General features: G+C 42.8%; 1 protein-coding gene across 1 annotated transcript; it reads left to right on the top strand.

Annotated features, from left to right (window-relative positions):
- Positions 1–6,792: 6,792 nt before the first annotated feature.
- eef1e1 (eukaryotic translation elongation factor 1 epsilon 1) lies at positions 6,793–20,284 on the top strand. The gene is made up of 4 exons (XM_023299887.3): positions 6,793–6,924; positions 7,734–7,931; positions 10,536–10,631; positions 18,351–20,284. The coding sequence occupies exons 1-4, from the start codon at positions 6,841–6,843 to the stop codon at positions 18,492–18,494; spliced, it is 522 nt and encodes a 173-aa protein (XP_023155655.1). The 5' UTR covers positions 6,793–6,840; the 3' UTR covers positions 18,495–20,284.
- The last annotated feature ends 759 nt before the right edge of the window (positions 20,285–21,043 follow it).

Raw genomic sequence — 21,043 nt, 5'->3', positions numbered from 1 at the left:
GCACTCAGGCAGAACAATATTCAATTCATGCAGCACAGACACAGTTTTATATGGTTCACATGCAGCGCAGTATGTGCTTTGTTATAAAATAGGCATGTTCGCAGCCGTGTTACTCCAAGGAAGCCAAAAGCAATAAGTCATGGACAGGTTCTTGACTGTTGCTCTGAGGTGAATTATTTACCCTACATTCCAACAATATGTAAAGTATCCAAAGCATCTCAATCGAAATCTGCCTGCAACACAGCTCAGTGATTCTCTCCATACTAAACAGAGACCTCTGGGCATGACAGCAGCCATACATTATTTCTACCTCACACACTCACGGCTCATACATCTACACAGCACACTCTGCACATAGCTCCACATATAACCTCCTGATGCATTATTTCTCCAGCCTTCAGTGTGAGAGTCACAGGTGAGTCCTGGCTGCTTTCATCATAGTCTGGCTGTCCGGCTGGCTGGCTGGCTGGAGTCTCATCTGTCCCTGGGTTGAAATTGCCAATAAAGAGGGCCTCATATAGATCACCCCCAACGGGGGCTAGCGACCTGTCATGCAGACCATGATTCCTCGCTCTCAGAGAGGGGAAGAGGGAGAAATAACCCTCTGAATCTCCCTATATCTATCTCTCCACCCGCCCCCCTCCACTCTCTGTCTTCTTTTCCAGTCGCACACACACATGCATGTCCCCTCTACTCGTCTCCAGCAGGCCATAAAGTGCCACGAGAAAGGTATATAGTGGACACAGTCATAGGAGAGACAAGTGCCGGCCTGAGCTTTCACTTTCCCGCTCCAGAGGCACTGAATCAAACTAATGGGTTAAAGACATGAAGACGGATGAGCGGGGAGGATTAGGAGCCGGGCAGAGGTTTCCCAAATGCGTTCTCATATGCCCGTGATTCTTAAACATTTCAAACTTTGCAATGAAAAAGATGGAGTTTCATTTTAACCTTTTCAACATGGCAAGAAAAAAATCACTAATGTGCCCCTGAGCCAAGCACTTTAACACAGCAGGCCACTGAACACTGAACACCACATCTGAACCTGATCCACATCGAATACTGTGGAGGATGATATCAAATTATTGTAACATTCACATTTTCACACGTAGCATTTTAAAATGTTAGACTAAAGTAAATTTTATGCAGGATTGCTATAAGTATGACTCTGACAGGACAGAAAAAGTGGTCCATTGTATTCTACTTGAAAAACTGAACATAGTGGAATCAAAATTTTTCAAGATACGGTTACAGTAATTTCTATACTCCTATAAGTTGCCTGTCATCGCATCCCTTTTTAACACTCACTTTCCTATTTTAGATTAAAAGTTAATTTTTACAAGCCAGAGTTCTAGTTTCGATGTAACTGGACGGTGAACAGATCTGGACTTTGGGATTTTTGAAAGACCCACAGTGCTCCCTGCTGGTGAAGGACCAAACAGCAGCTCAGTGTGCAGTTTCCAGCCTCAGTTTAGTGTGTGTGTGTGTGTGTGTGTGTGTGTGTGTGTGTGTGTGTGTGTGTGTGTGTGTGTGTGTGTGTGTGTGTGTGTGTGTGTGTGTGTGTGTGTGTGTGTGTTCCTGCTTTAACCTCACGTGAGCTGCATGACTTGGGACCTCTAACAACATGGGAGTCTCCCTCATCAACCTCCTGGCCACAGCGAGAGCACCGGCATAACTGTTTCCTCCAAGATTTTGTCTGAATCATGGATGAGAGACACAGAAAGGGAGAATGAGACACAGAGAAAGAAAGAGAGGGAGAGAGAGAGAGAGAGAGGGAGAGAGAGAGAGAGAGAGAGAGAGAGAGAGAGAGAGAGAGAGAGAGAGAAACCTGCATGGCCAGTGGGCAACTTCAATAAAAGACAATCTGACTTTTCAGAAGCTATAATAATCAAGATCCTCCCATCGAGGTTGTTTGTCTGAGGGGGACACGGATGGCTATGGCGGAGGAAATTCAGAGCAGTAATTAATACTCCTAAGTGACTGCTGCTGGATGGAATGCAGGGACAGGGTTTGTTGTTAGTGAGCTGGTACTGTGTCCCCCAGCATGTCCCACAGCCTAGTGGGCTGGCATGTAAGCAGAGGAGGAGGAAATGGAGAAACTGCCTTTATTACTCGTTTGTTTGTCTGCAGGGCCTCACCCGATCAGACGCTGCATCTACACACACACACATACATTCATGAGTGTGCCTTCCAATGCTAATCTAGTGTCACAAATGTTAAGGGAAAGACATGAAATGCCACAAAAATGTCATCACTCTACCCCTTGTCACTGGCTCATCCAGCCCTTCCTCCCCCCCCCCTCTGCTGTAAACATATTCAAACATACACTCATTTGCATGTGTGTGTGTGTTGGTGTGTGATGGAGTGTGGGACCGGCTCGTTGTTTTTAGCCTTTGGGTGCCTGCTTCTGCATGGAGCAGCAGGGTGGTTCCTATAATCCCATCACTGTTGTCGTCATGAAGCCCAAAGGCCCGGCCCGGAGCTGTGACTTGTCTGGCATCCTCTGACTCTCCTACACTACCAGAGCCAGCAGCTCCTGAGCCAAAAGACACACTGTGAATACTACCGCTAGTCATACACTATGCTGACTGAAAGTGACTTACTGTATTGTAGGTCTGGCTCGGAAGCGAATTAGATGTCTTGGGGATGACATTCGGGTTTTCTAAGATTAACTTTCAAAACAGGACATTAACAGACAAGTAATTGGTTTGTAAATCAACAGAAAAATGATTGCAGCTTTTTTCTTAATATACTAATCATACATCAAAGACTTACTAGTTCCAACATCTCCATTAGAATTATGTGCTTCTTTTGTCTCTTTAATTGTGGTAGTGAATTAACATCTTTAAGGCTTGGACTGATAATGGAACAAAACAAGAAATTTAATTTAATTTAGAGAAACTTTCAACCTTTTACAGTCTTAAGAATTAATCGATATTGCGAGAATTTTAGCTGCAGATTTAATTTGAGCTAAAATAATGCTTCCAGAAATAGTTTTTGTTTTGATAGAATCAAATAGAGAGTAGTAATAATAAAACAAACACCTCAACAATTTGTATTTTTATCACAAAATTCATCCATAATTCTACACTGGAACCTAAAAGCCCACTCCCTGCACAATACAAACTACTACCAATCTATCAAAATCTCATTTCATGTCAATGTCTTCAGCCTTCAGCCTCAACTTCCTTGGACAAAATCAAATCAAAAACAAAACCTGACAGGAGCTGAAGGTAAAAGCAGCATTCTGACCCCCATACATCTGTCTGTCTTCATCTCGCAGCTCTCAGCCTTCTCCCAAACTGTCACCCAGCCGCCTGGCGCCTGTCCCCATGTTCGCTCTCTGGTGGGGATCCGACCTAGCACCAATATGCAATTTCACCAATCTGTGCTGACAGCGTTCATGTCTCCCACTCACAACCGATCCCCCCTCTCCCTCCGTGAGCATCTGTGTGGTTAAAATACAGTATTCAGTCAAGGAGCTTTCCTAGGTCATGAAAGGTAACAGAGGAGACAGGCGGGGCTGCAGGCCCTGCGTCCCGGCTAGACAAATCAGTGTAACAGCATATTGTAGGCTGCACACTAGGCAGAGGGAGATACATCTACCAGGACTGAGGCTGCGTTTATGGCTATGCCTGGCTTGGGAAGCCCCACGGCACATTCAATGACCCCCACTGTAGATTTCCTTACTAATGCGACCCCAGATTGTGTATCACAATCGGCATGAGAAAACTCCCACAGGCTACAGTTAATCCTCGGCACTAGGGATCGTTGTCCTCAGCCCGCCTGAGTACAGACAGGATGTGGCAGCTTCAAGGCATTTAGTTAAAGGAGACGCACTTTAATGCTGCCGGCATGCATTTATGGAAGCCCCACTAGGGTAAAAGTGTATGACGTGCTGGAGCCTATAAACAAACAGCAAAAAAAAAGGAAGGTTGGATGAGGAAAAAAAAAACATGCAGAGAATTAGCCTTACCTTGTTTCATGGCATCTAATCATTTGTGATAGTCTGTGTACTCATTCTTATAATTAATTTGTTTTCTGGGACAGCTTTTTCTCAACAAATTGGGTTTAAAAATATCATCTGTTCTTTTATATTAAGTGCATGCGGTGAAAGGGAACATTGCGGATACAGTGGATGTGCAGGGCAATAAACATCAATGAAAGTAGTTCACATGAAGTACAGCGGCTGCCATATGAGAATCAAAAGGCCCTGGATATACGACCTTAAACTGCTGTATTAGACGAGAGAATGACCCAGGCTTCTCATAATGCTCATTTGTATACAGTTAGCTAGACATTCACAGTTGACATCCCATGTGAAAGTTGATGCTATTTCACAATGCGCCAGGAAATATGACAGCATTGGAAATGCTCAGCAGAATCTGGAACACCACATGACCAGAGAATATTTTGGCCATGATAACACATGGAGACTCCAGTATTCTCAATGTAAACTGATCAGAACAGTGTTTGCTTTGAAGCTCGGTTAAAGTCCATGAATATGGACACTGTCTTCACCATTCATTCCTTTGTAGTGAATAAACATGACCCAGAAGAATAAAAATATATGGCAAGGGTAATAAATACAATGAATATATATTAGTGAATATTGCTGGTGGCCCTCTTTGTATTATACTGCTGCATTGAAAATTATTTCCTTCAATTAAGTAGTTGATGAGTCCAGCCTAAAGCAGATTTTCCATTTGCTTTTACTTTGTCACATGTTCCTAATAGCTCCCCTGTATTGCTGCACTCAGTGGTTGAAAGTATTTATACTCAAGTGTAGTACTGTGTGTACATCCAAAATACTGGTCCGAATATAGGCAGAGTGAAAATTCTGGCAACGGTCCAATCTGAATCATCATTTGACAGTCCAAATCTTTAGAATTCCATCAATGTAAATGCATTTTAAGATGTTTATTATTAAGAAGCACCACAACAATAATAACAGCAGCAATAGTTCAATATTTCAGTACAATCCGGTAGTTTTTTTCTTTTTGAATCATTACGTGCTACTGTGCTGTACACTATTTTCACCTTTAGAGATGAACTAAAAAAAACATTCCCAACCTTTTAGGCATCTTTTAAAAGAAGAGGAAAAAGTGAGGTGTTGACATGCATTACATTCTACTCGGTGCATTTCAGGCACAAATTTTTATTTCAGTATATTTATTTGGGTTTAAGTTACTGGTTACTTTGCAGATTTCTTTTTGAAAACTTAAACATATAAAAATACTTTTGTTCATTGTATACATTTATTTATTTATTCTTTTAGATATGTTGGATCTGGAAACTGAACAGTACTGTTACAACTAAACAAATCCGTCCAACTACTAAATCCTTGTAAACTGCAGTCAAAGCAGCCAAAACTGTCATCAGTTCAAACACGCCAGCGTCTGTCTGCCTTACTCATCATGTGCTTGGATATTTCATAGCAGTCTAAATTAAGGCAATAAAATCCAGAGGGAAAAGATGAATTTGATTCATATTGCTAGAGTCGCTGACATGACCGCAAGTCTTGTCATCCAGGTGAGCTGTTACAAAGACGATCTGCTGGGAATGAAAGGAAAGCTTGAAGTGTGACACCTCTCAGCCCAGTTGTCATTCTCTATGGTGTCACATATATACACACAAACTCTTACACACACACACACACACACACACACACACACACACACACACACACACACACACACACACACACACACACACACACACACACACACACACACACACACACACACACACACACCTGGACAGTATGGAGTTAGTAAGCCCAGTTTTGACTGACAGGTGACATTTCATTATGGGGAAATCGTGAAGGCACAGTACATATCCAAACAAACAAGGCACACACAATGTCACAGCCGGGACTCACTGCAGAGACAGACAGGCAGGACAGAAAACTTTGCCGCAGGACTTCAGACTGAAACTCCAGACTTCCTACTGTCAATGCTGATTCCATTTGACTACAAATCTTCACAAGAGAGCTTCTGTGATAACATGCATGTTGCTATGAAGTGGCAGGACTGCATAACATTCATTTTTGATCAGTTCAGTCCATGCCGTCAGGGTAGTTTGGATTACAGAGCTGAGTTCACCTAGGGAATGCTGGGATATGCAAATATTCAACAGCAGCATGCTGTATTGGTAAAGTGCAGTTTGGGAGGGCACTGATTAAACCTTAATTCTGTCAGCAACTGGGAATTACTTTGGTATGTGGTCAAACATACACAAATTTCACACATAAAACCACAACAGATGTGCTGTTTATTTGTCTGCTATCTATCATAACTTTCGCAAAGTGATCTGTTTAAACGTTGCAGATGAAATGTAAAAATAATTTCCACTGTCAACTGCAAGATAGGTATTGTAATCTTTTGTCAGGTCGTTTAATTTTTGTTCAGCTGTGCCCTTATTTCAGTTATGAAAAGGATGTCTTTTTTGAGTATTCTTGAAATTCAGATAAATATTTTTTCTGTAAAAATGTGGAATAACACTAATATCTCTCCCTCTTGACATAAAACTCTGTGGTTCTATTGGTGATTGCTAATGTGTGAAAAAAAACATTAACATAGTGGTATTTGAGTTCATAATTTTGCAGTTTACTTTGTCAAGCTGGCACAGTTTTGAATATTTTATTTTATTTTGTTATATTTTGATTGATAAGTGAATAAGCCATCGTCATTGTCACTGATGCAATCTAACGAAAGATGAGACACGCATACTGTGTTCTTATTGGTTGTCTCTACAGTCGGTCAAACATTGGAAGGCGAGACTTAAGAACTTCAGCCAATCACAGCAGCTGTACACCGCACTGTTCCTCTGACAGTCAGAAACATGGCGCTACGGGAGCTATCCTCGCTGGAGAAGTATTTGGGTCTGAAAAAGCCGAACAAGTACAGCACACAGGGGGATAAAAAGGTGATATGACAGTTCTTTGTTGTGCCCTGCGCTGTTGGTGTGAAGTCGCCATTTTATTAGAAAGGAAGCTTGTAAGCTGTAACTAGGACAGTGTAGCTAACGGGGGGATGCTAACAAGCTAGGCATGTGTGTTGACAATAAGGCTGTTTTAGTGGCATTTTTACCTTGTGTTGCCGGTCAGTGGACACCTGAGTTGCTCTGATAGTCAGAATTGGACTGAAACCTCAACTTAACCTGGTAGCAACAATTGCTGCCGGCTGTCTTATTTCCACAAGTCAGCACAATGGGAACAGCTCCACGCTTTGAGCATGGCCGTCCATAGAAATGAAGCGAGAGGTGGAGTCAGCTGTCACCGTCCACCACAGGTTAAATACTGTGAAGTGGGTGTGTACTTAAAGAAGTAAGAGAGACGGAACAGGACAGATCCCAGAATTCATGACTTTGAGTTTTTAATGAAAGACAACAGAGAAGGCTTCAAGGAAAAGACTGTAAATTACTCTCTCACCTCTATATAAAAGGCTCATCTGTGTGTTAGCCTACAAACCCAGTCTCATTAAATGAATCAGTTTTATCAGTTGTACACCGATAAACACTGTGCACATGAGACACTCCCTTATTGACAGACACTTTTACTCATGAATGCATAGTTATCAATTTGACATTTGTCTATCTTCGGAAATAAATCACCATTTGATTGTTGGTGTCTAGCACATTGAAATGACTGCTTATTGTGTCAAAACTTCAATTAAATAAAACAAAATTCAGTTTATGACATCTCACTGCTCTGTTTCTCACACTTCACCCTGCAGGTACCTGTGCTACAGAATAATAATGGGCCTCCAATGCTGGGGCTGGCGACCATCGCCTGTCACCTGGCGAAAGAAGCCAAACGCCCAGAGCTGCTGGGTGACACTGCAGAGAGCAGGGCAGTGGTACAGCAGTGGCTGGAGTACAGAGTGACCAAGCTGGACAGCTGCACAAAGGAAGACATCAAGTTCATCCTGAAGGTACAGAGGCAGATATTCAAGGAAACCTTGAAATCTCTTTTTCTAAGAAAATACTTTTGCATATGTATTTACAGTTTTAATCCTGATCTTTTAAGGCTTAGTCAGATGAAAAGTTTTGCTTCCAGCTTGTCTATGCTGGCATTAAAACATTATTAGAGAAATTATTTGAACTGTATTAGAAGCACCACAGCATCTCTGTTTCTCTTGCATTTTGTCGTGTGTGCGTGTGTGTGTGTGTGTGTGTGTGTGTGTGTGTGTGTGTGTGTGTGTGTGTGTGTGTGTGTGTGTGTGTGTGTGTGTGTGTGTGTGTGTGCGCGCCTTGTTAAGACACAAGCGACAGGAATACAGACTGATGTATGGCCCTTAAGTGACATGGCCTCACATGACAGAGAAAAATGCTTTAATGTGCCTGATGCCAGTCAGCCTGAAATGGATCGCCAGCCACTGGTCTGCTGGACGCTAGGCGCCTCTTGGCACCGTCCTGTCAGCATGAAGTGTCTGTGTATTTGTGTATGTGTGTGCGCACTTCTCAGTATGACACACTGTTGTCGTATGGCTGAGAAGTCATGCTGCACGGCAGCATGTTATCTGGACAGGCCTCTTAAATATTTTAATGGTGCCACTTCCACAAGGAAGTCGCCCTGAGCAGCTCAGCTCTGGTGCCCAGTGGCCCCCTGTCCTGCTGCTTTAGCTGCGTCTTTCTTTCAAGCATACCAGTCATCTCCTATTAAATTATCCACAGATAAAAAGTGTCAACTGCAGGACTTATTAAACTTTCTCGCCCCAGGATGCACACGAGGAATTCATAGTTTATCAAGCTGAGACTTCTTTCCAAAGTAAACATCTTGTCACTCATGTCATATTATGACAAAGACACCAGGTCATTTGGCCCTGAACACAGGTAGCTGAATGTAGAGGAGAGTCTGACACTCCACCTTAAACCAATTATCCTGGTACTGGGTGACTTCCTGCTGCTACAGAATTTAAATACTGTCATTTGCTATATGATGCAAATGTCTCAGAATCTAGCTAATTGTATCTAATAATCACTGTGTCTTTAGTGAACAGAGTGCAATGATTTACTGTTTCTGACAAAACTCAGTGCACCATCAGCATAAAAAAAGAGAAAACATTTTCAAAGTTTTTCCTTTAATCCATTGCATTTAATGTATTCAGCAGTTAAAAATGTGAATTCGGAGTTAGGCATCGATAGTAAAGGTTACCTGAAGGCCTGAAGAATAAAGTTGTGTAAACTTAAGAGGTCACTGTATCTGAATGTAAGAAAGGCAGCAACAATAGAAATTTATTTCTGGAGGGTCGCTACGGTAGTTAACATCACCTTAATATGTAAGTACAGAAGAAGTAAATGGACACAGACATGCGATGTCCTGCAGTTGGAACATAAATGTCTTGTAAGGTATTCTTAGTTATTTATTTGTTCAGCTTCTGTCTCATGTAAAAAGGAACAGTAGTGCGTTCCTACTACATGACCTACCAAAAGGGCAAAAAAACTTAGAGGAATTGTTGCACAGTTTTTGGTGTTTTTGAGTTTTCTAAAGTATTTGGGCCAAACTCTCTTGTTGTGCAATGCTACTTTTTGGCTGTCTAAATGTTGCTACAGAATTTTCCAGCATTATTTTATCTAAACGTACCAACTATATGAATGCACAGCTAAGGCGGGGGCAGGTAGAAAAGAACCCAGGTTTGAGCTCCATGTGCTGGGTGGGGGGTAGCAGGAGAGCTGTGTCTCCTCTGATGCTCGACTGGGCTTCATCTCCATGGCTGTAGGCTAAGAAAAGCAAGGATCTAATGGTGGAAGGGGAGGAAGTCTGCAGTCTTCATGCCTTGTTTGGCATCACCCACTCTTGCCGCACAATAACTCCATTTGCCCCCAAGATGCTCTGTGTGTGTGGAGTTTTCCCTTCCCACAATGTACAAGTGCTAAAGATGGTCCCTTCCTCTGGGACCAGCACTTCCATGCACGACTTTGCATTGCGTACACAGACATGCGCTGAGACATACACAAAATGCTGCCCAAGTTTACGACGGCTTCATTAGATTTGCAAGCAAGAGTTGTAGTCATTTGGAAGTGGAATAAACAAACAGCCTGTTCTGTACGGCATCTGTGCTAAGTCGCCAGTCATGGGGAGAGATGACATACCCCCTCAGGTTACATATTATTCCTATCCACATTGCACAGCGCACAGACACACGCTAGCCACGATCCAGACTCATGTACCTCACGCACCCACAGATATATAGGTTAATGAACCTGCTGTTGTCTCCCCTTGAGGTCTGTACTGTCCATCAAGAGGGTCAAATTTTGTTGAAGAAATAATAATGATAGTACAAGAAAATATGTCCTTCACAAAGCTGAAGGTTCACGTTTACAACAGTCTTTAAAATGAAATGCAAAACAGCTTCTAAGTCCAACAGCATCACCTCTCCTCTTAAAGGGAGCTTCATTCGTGATTCATGTAATGTATTCATCTGTCATGTGAAGACAAGTGTGTTTACATAGAAATACTTACCATAATGCATAAATTATCATAAGTAATGGACTCATTTGCATAGCATGTTATGTTTTGAAATTTCCTCTTTCAGGACCTCAACCTCTACCTGCAAGACAAGGTCTACCTGGCAGGGAACCGTTTCACTGTAGCCGATACTCTCATGTACTATGGAATCCATCCACTCATAGTAAGTTACTGCTGCACCTTCAGATCTCCCCACTTTATTCAGCCAGCTGTAACATGAATTCTGGAAAGATCAGATAATCTATTTGTATTTAAGGTGTTCTACCAGGGCACATGCAAATACTTGTGTCATTACAACTTGAAGGAAACTGTAGATTTTCTGAGTTTTCCAAAGTAGGAATTGATTGATCTGTTGTGTTTCAGTACATACTTAGCACCATTTACCAAGGACTCATCCATCCATCCCTTTTCCCATCCTTTTTCCTCCTTATCAGCATTCACTTCAGTCAAACCACAACTTTAATAAGCAATTTGTCATTGCACATAGCACACAATTAGACTAGTCATATGGCTAAAGGGCATCAAGAACAAGCTGGCAATTAACACACGGATCATAAACACATCCTCACTTCTCTTCAAACAAATGAAGTGATGTGGCATTAAAGTGATGTCTTTAGCCTCAGACCAGGGACAAGTAAGTTTTTTATGCCTTACACGATTAAAAAAAAAAGAAGTGAGTTCAGAAATGGGAAAGGCAGAATGAGACGGAGGGAGGAAGAGATCACATGTTGGGAGATGTCAGTGGTTGTGACGGAGATGGAAGGTTGCGCCCCCCCCCCCCCCCCCCCCCCCCCCCCCCCCAGCCACCGGGCAGAGGAGCGTCACTTTGGTTTGCAATCAGCGTGGTTTTTAACCTCAGGGACAGGGGGTCAGCTAGCCCAACCCTTAACTATAGCCTGTGCTGATGTTCAATTCATGGAAAACAACATCACACAAACATTAAACCTGACTGATGGTAGAATGGTTTTAGGCTGATTGTTGGGGTATTTCCATACTCACACTTAATTAGATAAAGAACAACCACATGCATAATAAGATGTATTTTCCAAGGACATTACGATGAATTCTGCCATTGTGCTTTTATGTTGTAGTTTGACACCTGCAGTGTGTAGAAACAGGAAAATATTTATATACGACACTAACCTATAACTTTAATTTCATGGCCTTTACCCTAAAGTTTAGGCTCCTCCCGACATTTACTGCAAAAATTGATATCACGGCCAGCAATCAGTTTCAGGTTGGGAAATCTGTTAAGTTGCGATTACCCACAGTGTAACCTACATATTTTGTTTATCAGTGCTTGTTTTGGACATTGAAGAGGAGTACATCCTTCAAAAGAACAAAATGTCTCAGTGAAAGCAGCCACTTGTTTCTACTTCTCACACTTAAAAAGTGAAAAGTGGAATGTTATTTTGGTACATGTTATTTTGCTGGCAGAATTTCTATCAGTCTAAATCAGTGCTTCCCGACCATTTGGCTTCTGACTATATGAAATGAAACAGTGTTTACTTGTGGCCACTGTTCCCTCTACGCTGCACGCGTGCGCAATTGCGCACTGCTGACACAGTATCCGCACACAGAAAATATGCGCTGCGCCCAAAAGAAAAAAAATCCAACCTAAATTGAAAATAAAATAAACACATAACAATTCATTCTGTGCTATTTTTCAGTGTGAGTCAGTGAGTGACCGGTGACTGGCTGCTCCAGCCAATGATGCGATTGACATACGTATTTACACAGCTAATCAACGTCATTGACAGGTGTCCTTCTGTGCAGCCACCGTCGTTATAGCTAGCAGAGCGGTGTGGCCGATGTGGAGTGAAGACACGCTAATGATGCTAAGTGCTGCTTATGTTGACCCTTTATAATAATGGCAAAACAAACGGGCAGTGGCACATCCCCTCACCAAGCCAAAGTAAAAAAGAAATGCGATTCTTTTAAGACGGAATGGCTGTCGGAGTTAGTGTTGCCACCCGTCCCTTAAAATACGGAATCGTCCTTTATTTGACAATTAATTGTTGCTATGTGCAAATTGATCCGTATTTTCATAAATGCCCCGGACATGTCTGTCACGCATTCATCAAAACTGTATAATGAAGAGGCATTGCCCTGTTGAACGTGGAGGGGAAAATCTTTTTCTCCGTTTTGGCCAGACGCATGACCAACTACCTCCTGGCAAACAAGTACATTGACACCCACTGCTAGAAAGCAGGTGTTCCAGGGTTCCCCGGCTGCGTGGAACACTCTGTGATGATCTGGGAGCAGATCCAGTCAGCCAAACGCAGCAAGTCGGACCTCCATGCTGTCTGGCTGGACCTCACGAACGCCTCCAGATCAGTTCCCCACCAGCTCATCACGTATGCCCTTGACTTCTTCCACATTCCATCATGTATCCAGGACCTAGTGGGAAACTACTTTAACAACCTGTATGTCTGTTATACAACCCGAGATATCTCTACTGATTGGCACCAGCTCGAGAAGGGTATAGCAATGGGATGCGCCATCTCTCCCATCTTCTTCACAGCAGCATTCGAGGTAATCCTGACAGGCGGAAGACAGATGACCCGAGAAGTGAGATCTCAGACAGGCCAAAGGCTTCCTGCCAAACGGTCCTATATGGACGATGTCACCACCCTGCTCCAAACAGCAGCCTGCACGTCCAGACTCCTCAAACACTTAGAGGAGCTGCTCACATGGGCCTGCATAAAAATCAAGCCCGTAGAGTCTCGCAGCCTGTCGATCCGAAAGGGAGTGAGGAACGACAACACCCTCTTTACTGTGGATGTCGAAAGGATTCCCTTACTGGTGGAAGAACCCGTGAGGAGCCTTGGCAGACTATACACGGCTGACTTGTCAGATAAGAGCGTGGCTGCAACCATCACAACCCAACTTCAGGATGGGCTCCACAAGATCGACCAGTGCTTCCTGCCAGGGAAATTCAAGGTTTGGTGCTACCAGTTTACGCTATACCAACGCCTGATGTGGCCTCTGAAACTGAGTGATATCACCTTGACAACCGTCCTGAAAATGGAGGCAAAAGCCAACAATTTCATACGGAAATGGCTTGGCCTTCCTCGATGCTTCTCCACCACAGCACTTTTTGGGAGAAACACCTTACAACTTCCACTGCAGTCAATCAGCATGGGGTACAAAAAGGAGAAGGTGAGACTCTTATTTGAACTAAGAGACTCAGCAGACCCAGCCATTCAAACTGCCAAGACTCGTGTTCGAACAGGATGCAAGTGGAACGTAACCCAAGCAGTCGACCAAGCCATAGACTGACTAAAACACCAGGAAATTGTTGGCTTCACACAACAGGGCAGAGCGGGCTTAGGATGGGGAGCAGCACCAAAGAGATGGTCTAAAGTCACCAGGAAGGAGAGGAAAGGTCTGGTCATCTCCGAAGTTGTCAGGATGGAAGAGGAAGGCTTTAAGGTCACAGCTGTGAGCCAACAACAACAAGGAAGATGGACCATCTGGGAGGCTGTGACTAACAGGACCATCACTTGGGCCAACATGTGGAGGAACCCCTTAGGCAAGACTGAGCTTCCGGATCAGGGCCACCTACGACCGACTCCCAAGCCCCCGGAACCTCCTGGTTTGGTATGGCGCCGAAGAACCCTGCCAGCTCTGCATCTCAAACCCAAACCCGAAGCACATCCTGTCCGGCTGCAAGACTGCATTGTCGCAGGGCAGGTGCCGATGGCGGCATGATAAGGTCTTGCGCAAGCTGGCAGAGACACTGGAAATCCGCAGATGGGAAGCAAACAGGGCTGGTACATCTAGAGCCCAGAAGTGGATCCAGTTTGTCAGGCAAGGGAGAGAGACTCAGCACCCCACACACACAACGCCGAGTGCTCCCTCCTATCACTAGTTGGTAAGTGGCAGCTAGCAGCCAACCTCAACCGCCAGCTGAAATTCCCTCCAGAGATCACCACATCATCTCTACGCCCAGACATTGTGCTATGGTCAGCTTCTGCCAGAACAGTGATCATGGTAGAGCCGACTGTCCCATGGGAAGAAGAGATGGAGGCTGCATATGAGAGGAAGAAAGAGAGATATGCGGAACTGTCAGCCACGTGCTGGCAAGCTAGATGGAAAACTTTTACTTTCCCAGTGGAAGTCGGGTGCAGGGGCTTCACCGGGACATCCACTCAGCGGCTCCTGAAAACTCTGGGAGTAACAGGTCCCAAAAGGAAGCGGGCACTCCGAGATCTGGCGGAGGAGGCAGAGCAGAGAAGCTTCTGGCTCTGGCTCCGGAGGTAGGACAAGGCATGGGGAAAAGAAGGATCCTAAGCAGGCTGCAGGGAGTGGTAGGAAGACGTCCCTACCGCTGCCCCACCACCCCGAGATGTTCCGGGAATAATGGGGCGAAACATCAAAGAAGGGTGGCTCCCGGCTGACGACCCTGCAGCCTGCACAATGGCACCACTGGAGGTGCGACAGGCAGAAATGCCAAGCAGGTGAATCTCCTGTGCTTACAGTTAACAAAATAAAACAGAGGAAATATTAAGGGCAGCCAGTTTCATCTTCGTAGGACCTATGTAGCGAGGACCCGATGCGAGGTCCAGCGGAGACGTCCGGTCCTGTCCAGTCCTATGGTCCTGTCACGGGTTGCCTGGTTACAGACGCTGCTGCTCCTGTGCGTTTAAAAATATCTACACCTGTAACTCCACCACGTCCAAAGAAGCAAAAACGTTTGCAAATGTACCGATGTGAGTGGGAAGACTCGAACCCCTGGCCTGACAGCGTTAGTGGCAATAGGTACAGGGCAAACTGTGTTTTCTGTTGCTCATGGACTGGCTGAAGTAAGGCAGCATCAGGAGACCAACATGTAAGAAACATGAGAATAGAGAGGACCCAACCAACAGGTCACAGTTTATCATCCCCCAATCATCTCCTGAAGTCCATATGGTAAGGGACATCAGTATCTGGTTGTGAATTTACCAGAGGATGCTTATGATCATGCTGATGTGGTCGTAGACTCTACAGTGTTTTAGTGACTCAATAAATGCCTGAGTTGTTTCTTTTTTATGCTTTTTAGTTTTTAATAAAAATTTACTTAATAGCCTATATGTGATCAATAAATGGCCTTTCCCTATCTACAGAAAAACTCACTCAGAACTCTGATATGTTAACAATACTAAATAAATCAAAAAATACATGCATACACATAAATAAGTTCATATATTAACTGTGTTAAGATAAGATTTAGATTTAGATGAAAAAAAAATGTCTGTAGAGAATTTCTTTGTCCAGTATTCTGCATTCAGTTTTTTATGTTTTTGTGGAATCTAGTATTGCACACTGGTTGGTCATTACATTTTATTAGTGTGGTTTCATTGTTTAAAATGATGCCACTTCTTTTCAGACATAACCTGTGATCATAAAACAATACAAAAATTTTAGTCCTGTGTTAATAAAGCGCTTAAAGCTTTAAGTATGGCTAAATGCTTTTGTCAAAATTAAATATACCACTCCTTGGGTGGTAGTGGCCCCAAGTTCGGTAAACTTTGAAAGATATTCACAGATTCGGACTTTCAGCATCAGTAACTCGTTAGATATAGGTTGTCAAAACATAAATGATGCTTCCTTCCCATCGTTGTAAGGTAGACAATGTGCTACAAGCCCAGTTTTATCAAAAGTAGCTGTCTTTCAAGCTGCAGAAATAACATAGGTGTCTATGGAGTGCACAGGGACCGTCTGCAAATTGCAAAACCGCTACAACAGCAAAGAGAGACACAAATATTCAATATTAATATTCAACTTCACTCTTATACACTGTAATGTCACCAAAATCACTGCAGCCTTCAACTGGCTCCTGTTGACAAAGTGTTTTAACAGAAATGTAAATGCTGTAATTTGATTGTTTTAATAAACCATGTAACTTGGATGGATGCTATGCTGGTGTGACCACAGTGCACACGTCACATGTTGCTCACAGTGGTCCAAGGGACCGCTCAGGGAGTTTGTGTTTGCTCAGACTCATGAAAAATTAGAGGGAACATTGCTTGTGACCCATGTCACACGTTGTTTTTCAGTGTAGACCTGACTTATGATGGATTAAACCAAAAAGGTTATTTTCTTCTCAGGTTTTTCCATTTTAAGTATTTCTTCAGGCCCAGTGTGATGAAAATATCTGACCTTTCACTAGGAATAAAACAGAGTTTGAACAGTGAAAACAGTTTTGTGTAACAGCAATCAAGTAACTACAAATATTTCTTATTTATTAGGAAAATTATCCCCATGACCCTTCAGATTTGTATCTTGGTAGCTAAGAATATTTCAGGTTCAGACTTTAAAGTTGGGAACCACTGATCTAATCAGTGTTTCTGTTTTGCAGATTTCTTACTGAAGTTTGAGATTTTTTCAGACAGAAACTGATAAAGTTAGGTAGTATGGATGCCCCCTAATAGTCAATCAAACAGCCCCTAAGAGGAGACTTCATCATGTCATGTGCATGCTAAATGACAATCACCCTGAGAGGGCAAGTGAAGAGGCAGACATAACCGGTAAAAACTGAGGATTTCTTAAAGAGCAACTGGCTGGTGGCAGCATTATGGAAGGTCCTATAAGTTTTTGTAATTATTTACTGAGGAAGAGGTGCTCTAGCTGACCACATTTCATCATCCTATAGTCCACTGTATGATTAGGGTAAATAACTAAATGTTCAATTTCCTTGCTGTTTTTTCTGACACTCCTTAGCCAACCCGTTTCTGTTGCTTCTGCAGCTCAGTTTGTGCATGAACTTGTAAGATGTATATTATAAAGGCTCATTATGAGCTGCAGTTTTATATTTCTCTGTAGTGTAGGTAAGTGTTAACACTATTAGCCCATCCAACACTCTAAGCACCGGAACTCATAGAAGTAATGTCTACTGGTCAACTAGGAAAATCTTTCGTGGGGTGGCCTTATAAATAGGACAGAACATTTTTTATTACTTAAAATTAGTGGTAGGATGCGATTAAAAAATGATCGTATTAATTAGAGGCTTTGTTTTTAACGCAGTTAATCGCGTTTTTGTCAAATAGCGATATTTAACACAATAAGTAAAGTTTTTCAGTTTCAATAAATTTTATTTGATGACTGATTCAATGAATAGACCTATACGTGAACTTTAACAACAAAAATGTTTGTTTCATTTATATTTATCGACATTTTTCATCTGTCCACTACATTCACAGATTACTGCAAACTCAAAGTGCAATTATAGATTATATTCAACATTTTAAGACTTTTTGTACTTTCATTGCACTTTCATTGTCTTGATAAGTGGTCTATTATGGGATGGCAACACCGTTTGCCGGTACCAGGACTGTCGTAGCTATCGTTAGCTCTGGTGCTAACAGCAACATGTTTTGCATTGAGGTGATACCGTTGGCTTGAAGTGCTACAGTGATAAGTGATAAGTAAAGTCTTTGTTGCACAATTTGCACACAGCCACGCTTTTATTCAAGCTGCCATCAGGAAGTTTTTTAAAAGAAAACTTTGTGCCCAACAAGCTCAATGCGGTCTCGTCCTCCAAATGTTCACCAAACTTTTCTTGATATCTTCTTTATAGCTGGCAAACAGACTTTAGGTTCACTACCACCACCTACTGGGCTGGAGTGTTCATCAGTGTCACTAGTGTGCCAGAAATTAGGGAACTGAGAAAGGTACGATTAAATGTGCTGGGGGTTTTTTTATGCATTATTTTTTCTGTAATTAATAAATCAAAATTAATGTGTTAAACTCCCAGCCCTACTTAAAATGTTAAACAAGAAAGAACACTTTCCATCTTTCAGAAAAAAGTGCATTTGCCACTGTGAACATCACTTGCTTTCACCCTGGCTGCTAAATGCTTTTCCTTGAACATCAGTTAAACGTTTCTTCTCTCATCCAGGTGGACTTGGCCATCCAGGAGAAGGAGCAGTACGTAAACGTTACGAGGTGGTTCGACCACATCCAGCACTATCCCGGTGTCCGACATCACCTCCCTCCAGTAGTTGTGCTCAAGAACAGAATTTACACCAGCAGACACCACTGAGACCTGAACCCCACCTACCCAGCCTGACTCATCACACTCTCTCTGTCCTCTGGACCAGACCTGGGCGTATAATCTCATAAAATCCAAGAGTGTATCACATCACAAGCTGAGGATGTTCCCACATGATCATATCGATCTGCTTTGGATCATGATTCCAGCCTCCATGTTTTTTCAGTCACATACCTGAACTCTGTCTGTTTCCTCTTTGGTTAATCAAAAAAATTTAGTGGGAAAAATGTTTTAGTGTATAAGGTTCTACTAAGGAATGCTAATAAAAATCTATTTCAGTTCTAAGTCTTAAAACAATGTCAGTGTTTTTAATAGTTGCATTGCCTAGCAGCATTGGGTTTTGGTTTTAGCAAGAGTTGGAGGAGAAAGAAAGAAGGTTCTGTGTCATCTTAACCCCTCAATCATTCTGTCATGCTACGCTATTTATAAAAAGTCTGGTGTCTTAATCGTTATTCAGTGATGAGAGATGGTTAGCTGGTTTATGTTGTTTGTGCGGGATATGTGTGACTTTCAGAAATCTCATATGACTGTTTTCAAAGGGAAGGCTGTCTGGTTTGCGGTGAAGGGCCGCTAGCTCAGAAAAAAATGTGTTTCTGTTCATAAATTAAGATGTTTAATCTGGGCCTTGAACATGTGATGAGAAGTATTACAGGTTCAGAGAAGACTTAGGATGGTGCTTATCTAGCGGTGCATTATGTCTTTGAGAAATGCAGCATCCTACCTGCCATGTCAATGCATTTCACCACCAAATCCATGTACTGGCTGGCTCAGCATCATAACCCCACAAGGACCACAGTCCATATTGTTTTGCCATTTCTCTGACCCTGTATCTCATCAGTCTTTGTGCTCTTTTCAGTCCAATTATTGTTTTTGATAGGATTTGTACGCTTTTACATGCAACCCTGGCCATTTCACCGGACAGTTTAGCTCCTGTGTGTGTGTTTTTGTTCACTCCTGATTACACTCCTGCTCTCTGTTCCACTTCCTCACCACCAGTTGTGTGGGCAGCAGTGAGCAGTTGAGCATCAGCCCCAGAGTCAGAGATCAGAGTGAGGCTCCAATCAGTCCCACTACCGCCACTGTTGATGCTGCAGGCCAGAGAGAGGGCACTGGGCTCACCAGCTGCCACACAGATCCAGCCAGCCAAGGCCAGAACCCAGGCCCCTGGGCGACAGTCAGCCACTGTGTGTCATTTCAACCCTCACGCTCCCACGGGGGCTACTGGAGAGAGAAGGACGAAGGGAGGCAGCGAGAGAGCGAGGGAAGGAGTAAGGGAGGGAGTCCACACAGAGGAAAAAGAGCACCCAAAGGCCGAGGGATCTTTTTGTGACGTGAACAATGATCTGTGCCTCCGAAAGCCTTACCGCTGCTGGCTGGGTGTTTACTACTAGCACCATTAACAGGCCAGATCATGGCAGTGGTGGCTGAACCTGTAGATTAACATCATGAAAGTAATGAGTAATGGAGAAAACACTAAATATATGTGTTTGATTTAGAGGAAGACCTCAAATATACCTCTTGCTGATTGATAATGTCATTGCTTTCTGACTGTAACGCTTTGCTCGGCTAGAACCATTCAGCAGATAAATGATGGGACTGATATCTTCATCTAACAACCCTAATATTCTCTGTTCTCTTTCTAAATGCTGACTTTTCACTCATGTTTTTAAATTCAGAGCCTCTGCATATTGCCTGTTGCTTAAAGCCAAGTGGTTTTGTTATCAGATGTAAACATGATGTTAATCCTGTGCCAATAAATCAAAGGGATACGCAGCTCATGACCCCTGACTCTGTTTCATATTATCCAGTGTGTACTTTTCGTGTTCCCCAAGAATTTGTTTTGCGCAAATGAGCCAGAAGACAAGGCTGTTGTTCGATGAAGTTCTGCAAAGTGAACTTGCTGAGTGTTTGTGGCAAGCGGTACAAACGAGATGTGAAGGATAAAAACAGCTTGCAGTCATTTGAGCAAGCCTTGTGACTAGTTGAGACAGTTTAAGCTGTGGTCCTCCATTAAAGAAGCCCTTGTCCTCGCGCTTTTGCTAACATTTGATTGGAATGTGCTGTTTCAAATGTACAGCGTCAGACAGTTGAATTTAATTCTGAGGTGTAGATAATCAAATGTTACCCACAAAAGTTGCAGCTGAGCGAATAATTCTGGATTTGTTTCTGTTTGTGGCGATAGCTGCCATAGTGACAATTAAAATGCCTTTTAGAAACCTTGCTTTGCTACACACAAGATGCATCTCTAAACGTGCCTGGAAAATAGCTGTCAATAAGCTTTAGAAGGCAGCCAGATTCATTTTGCACTCATAGTGACAATTAATTGGTAAAAGTAGTAGAAGTCACAATATCTATAAAGTAAACATTTAAGAAATTTAGGCTGAAACCATTAGAGACGTGTCGAACGATAGACCCAGTTTGATCTCAAGTGGGCCAGAAAAGTAAAATCGTAGCATAAAACCTATAAATAACACACTTTTCCTGTTTGTTTTAGTGCAAAATAATACATTCTGAAAATGTTCACATTTAATAAACTATCT

The sequence above is a fragment of the Amphiprion ocellaris genome, chromosome 22 (genome assembly GCF_022539595.1).
Source record: "Amphiprion ocellaris isolate individual 3 ecotype Okinawa chromosome 22, ASM2253959v1, whole genome shotgun sequence".
Classification (NCBI taxonomy): domain Eukaryota; kingdom Metazoa; phylum Chordata; class Actinopteri; family Pomacentridae; genus Amphiprion; species Amphiprion ocellaris.
The sequence above is the reverse complement of the archived record's forward strand: the minus strand, read 5'-3'. Positions and strand labels throughout refer to the sequence as shown.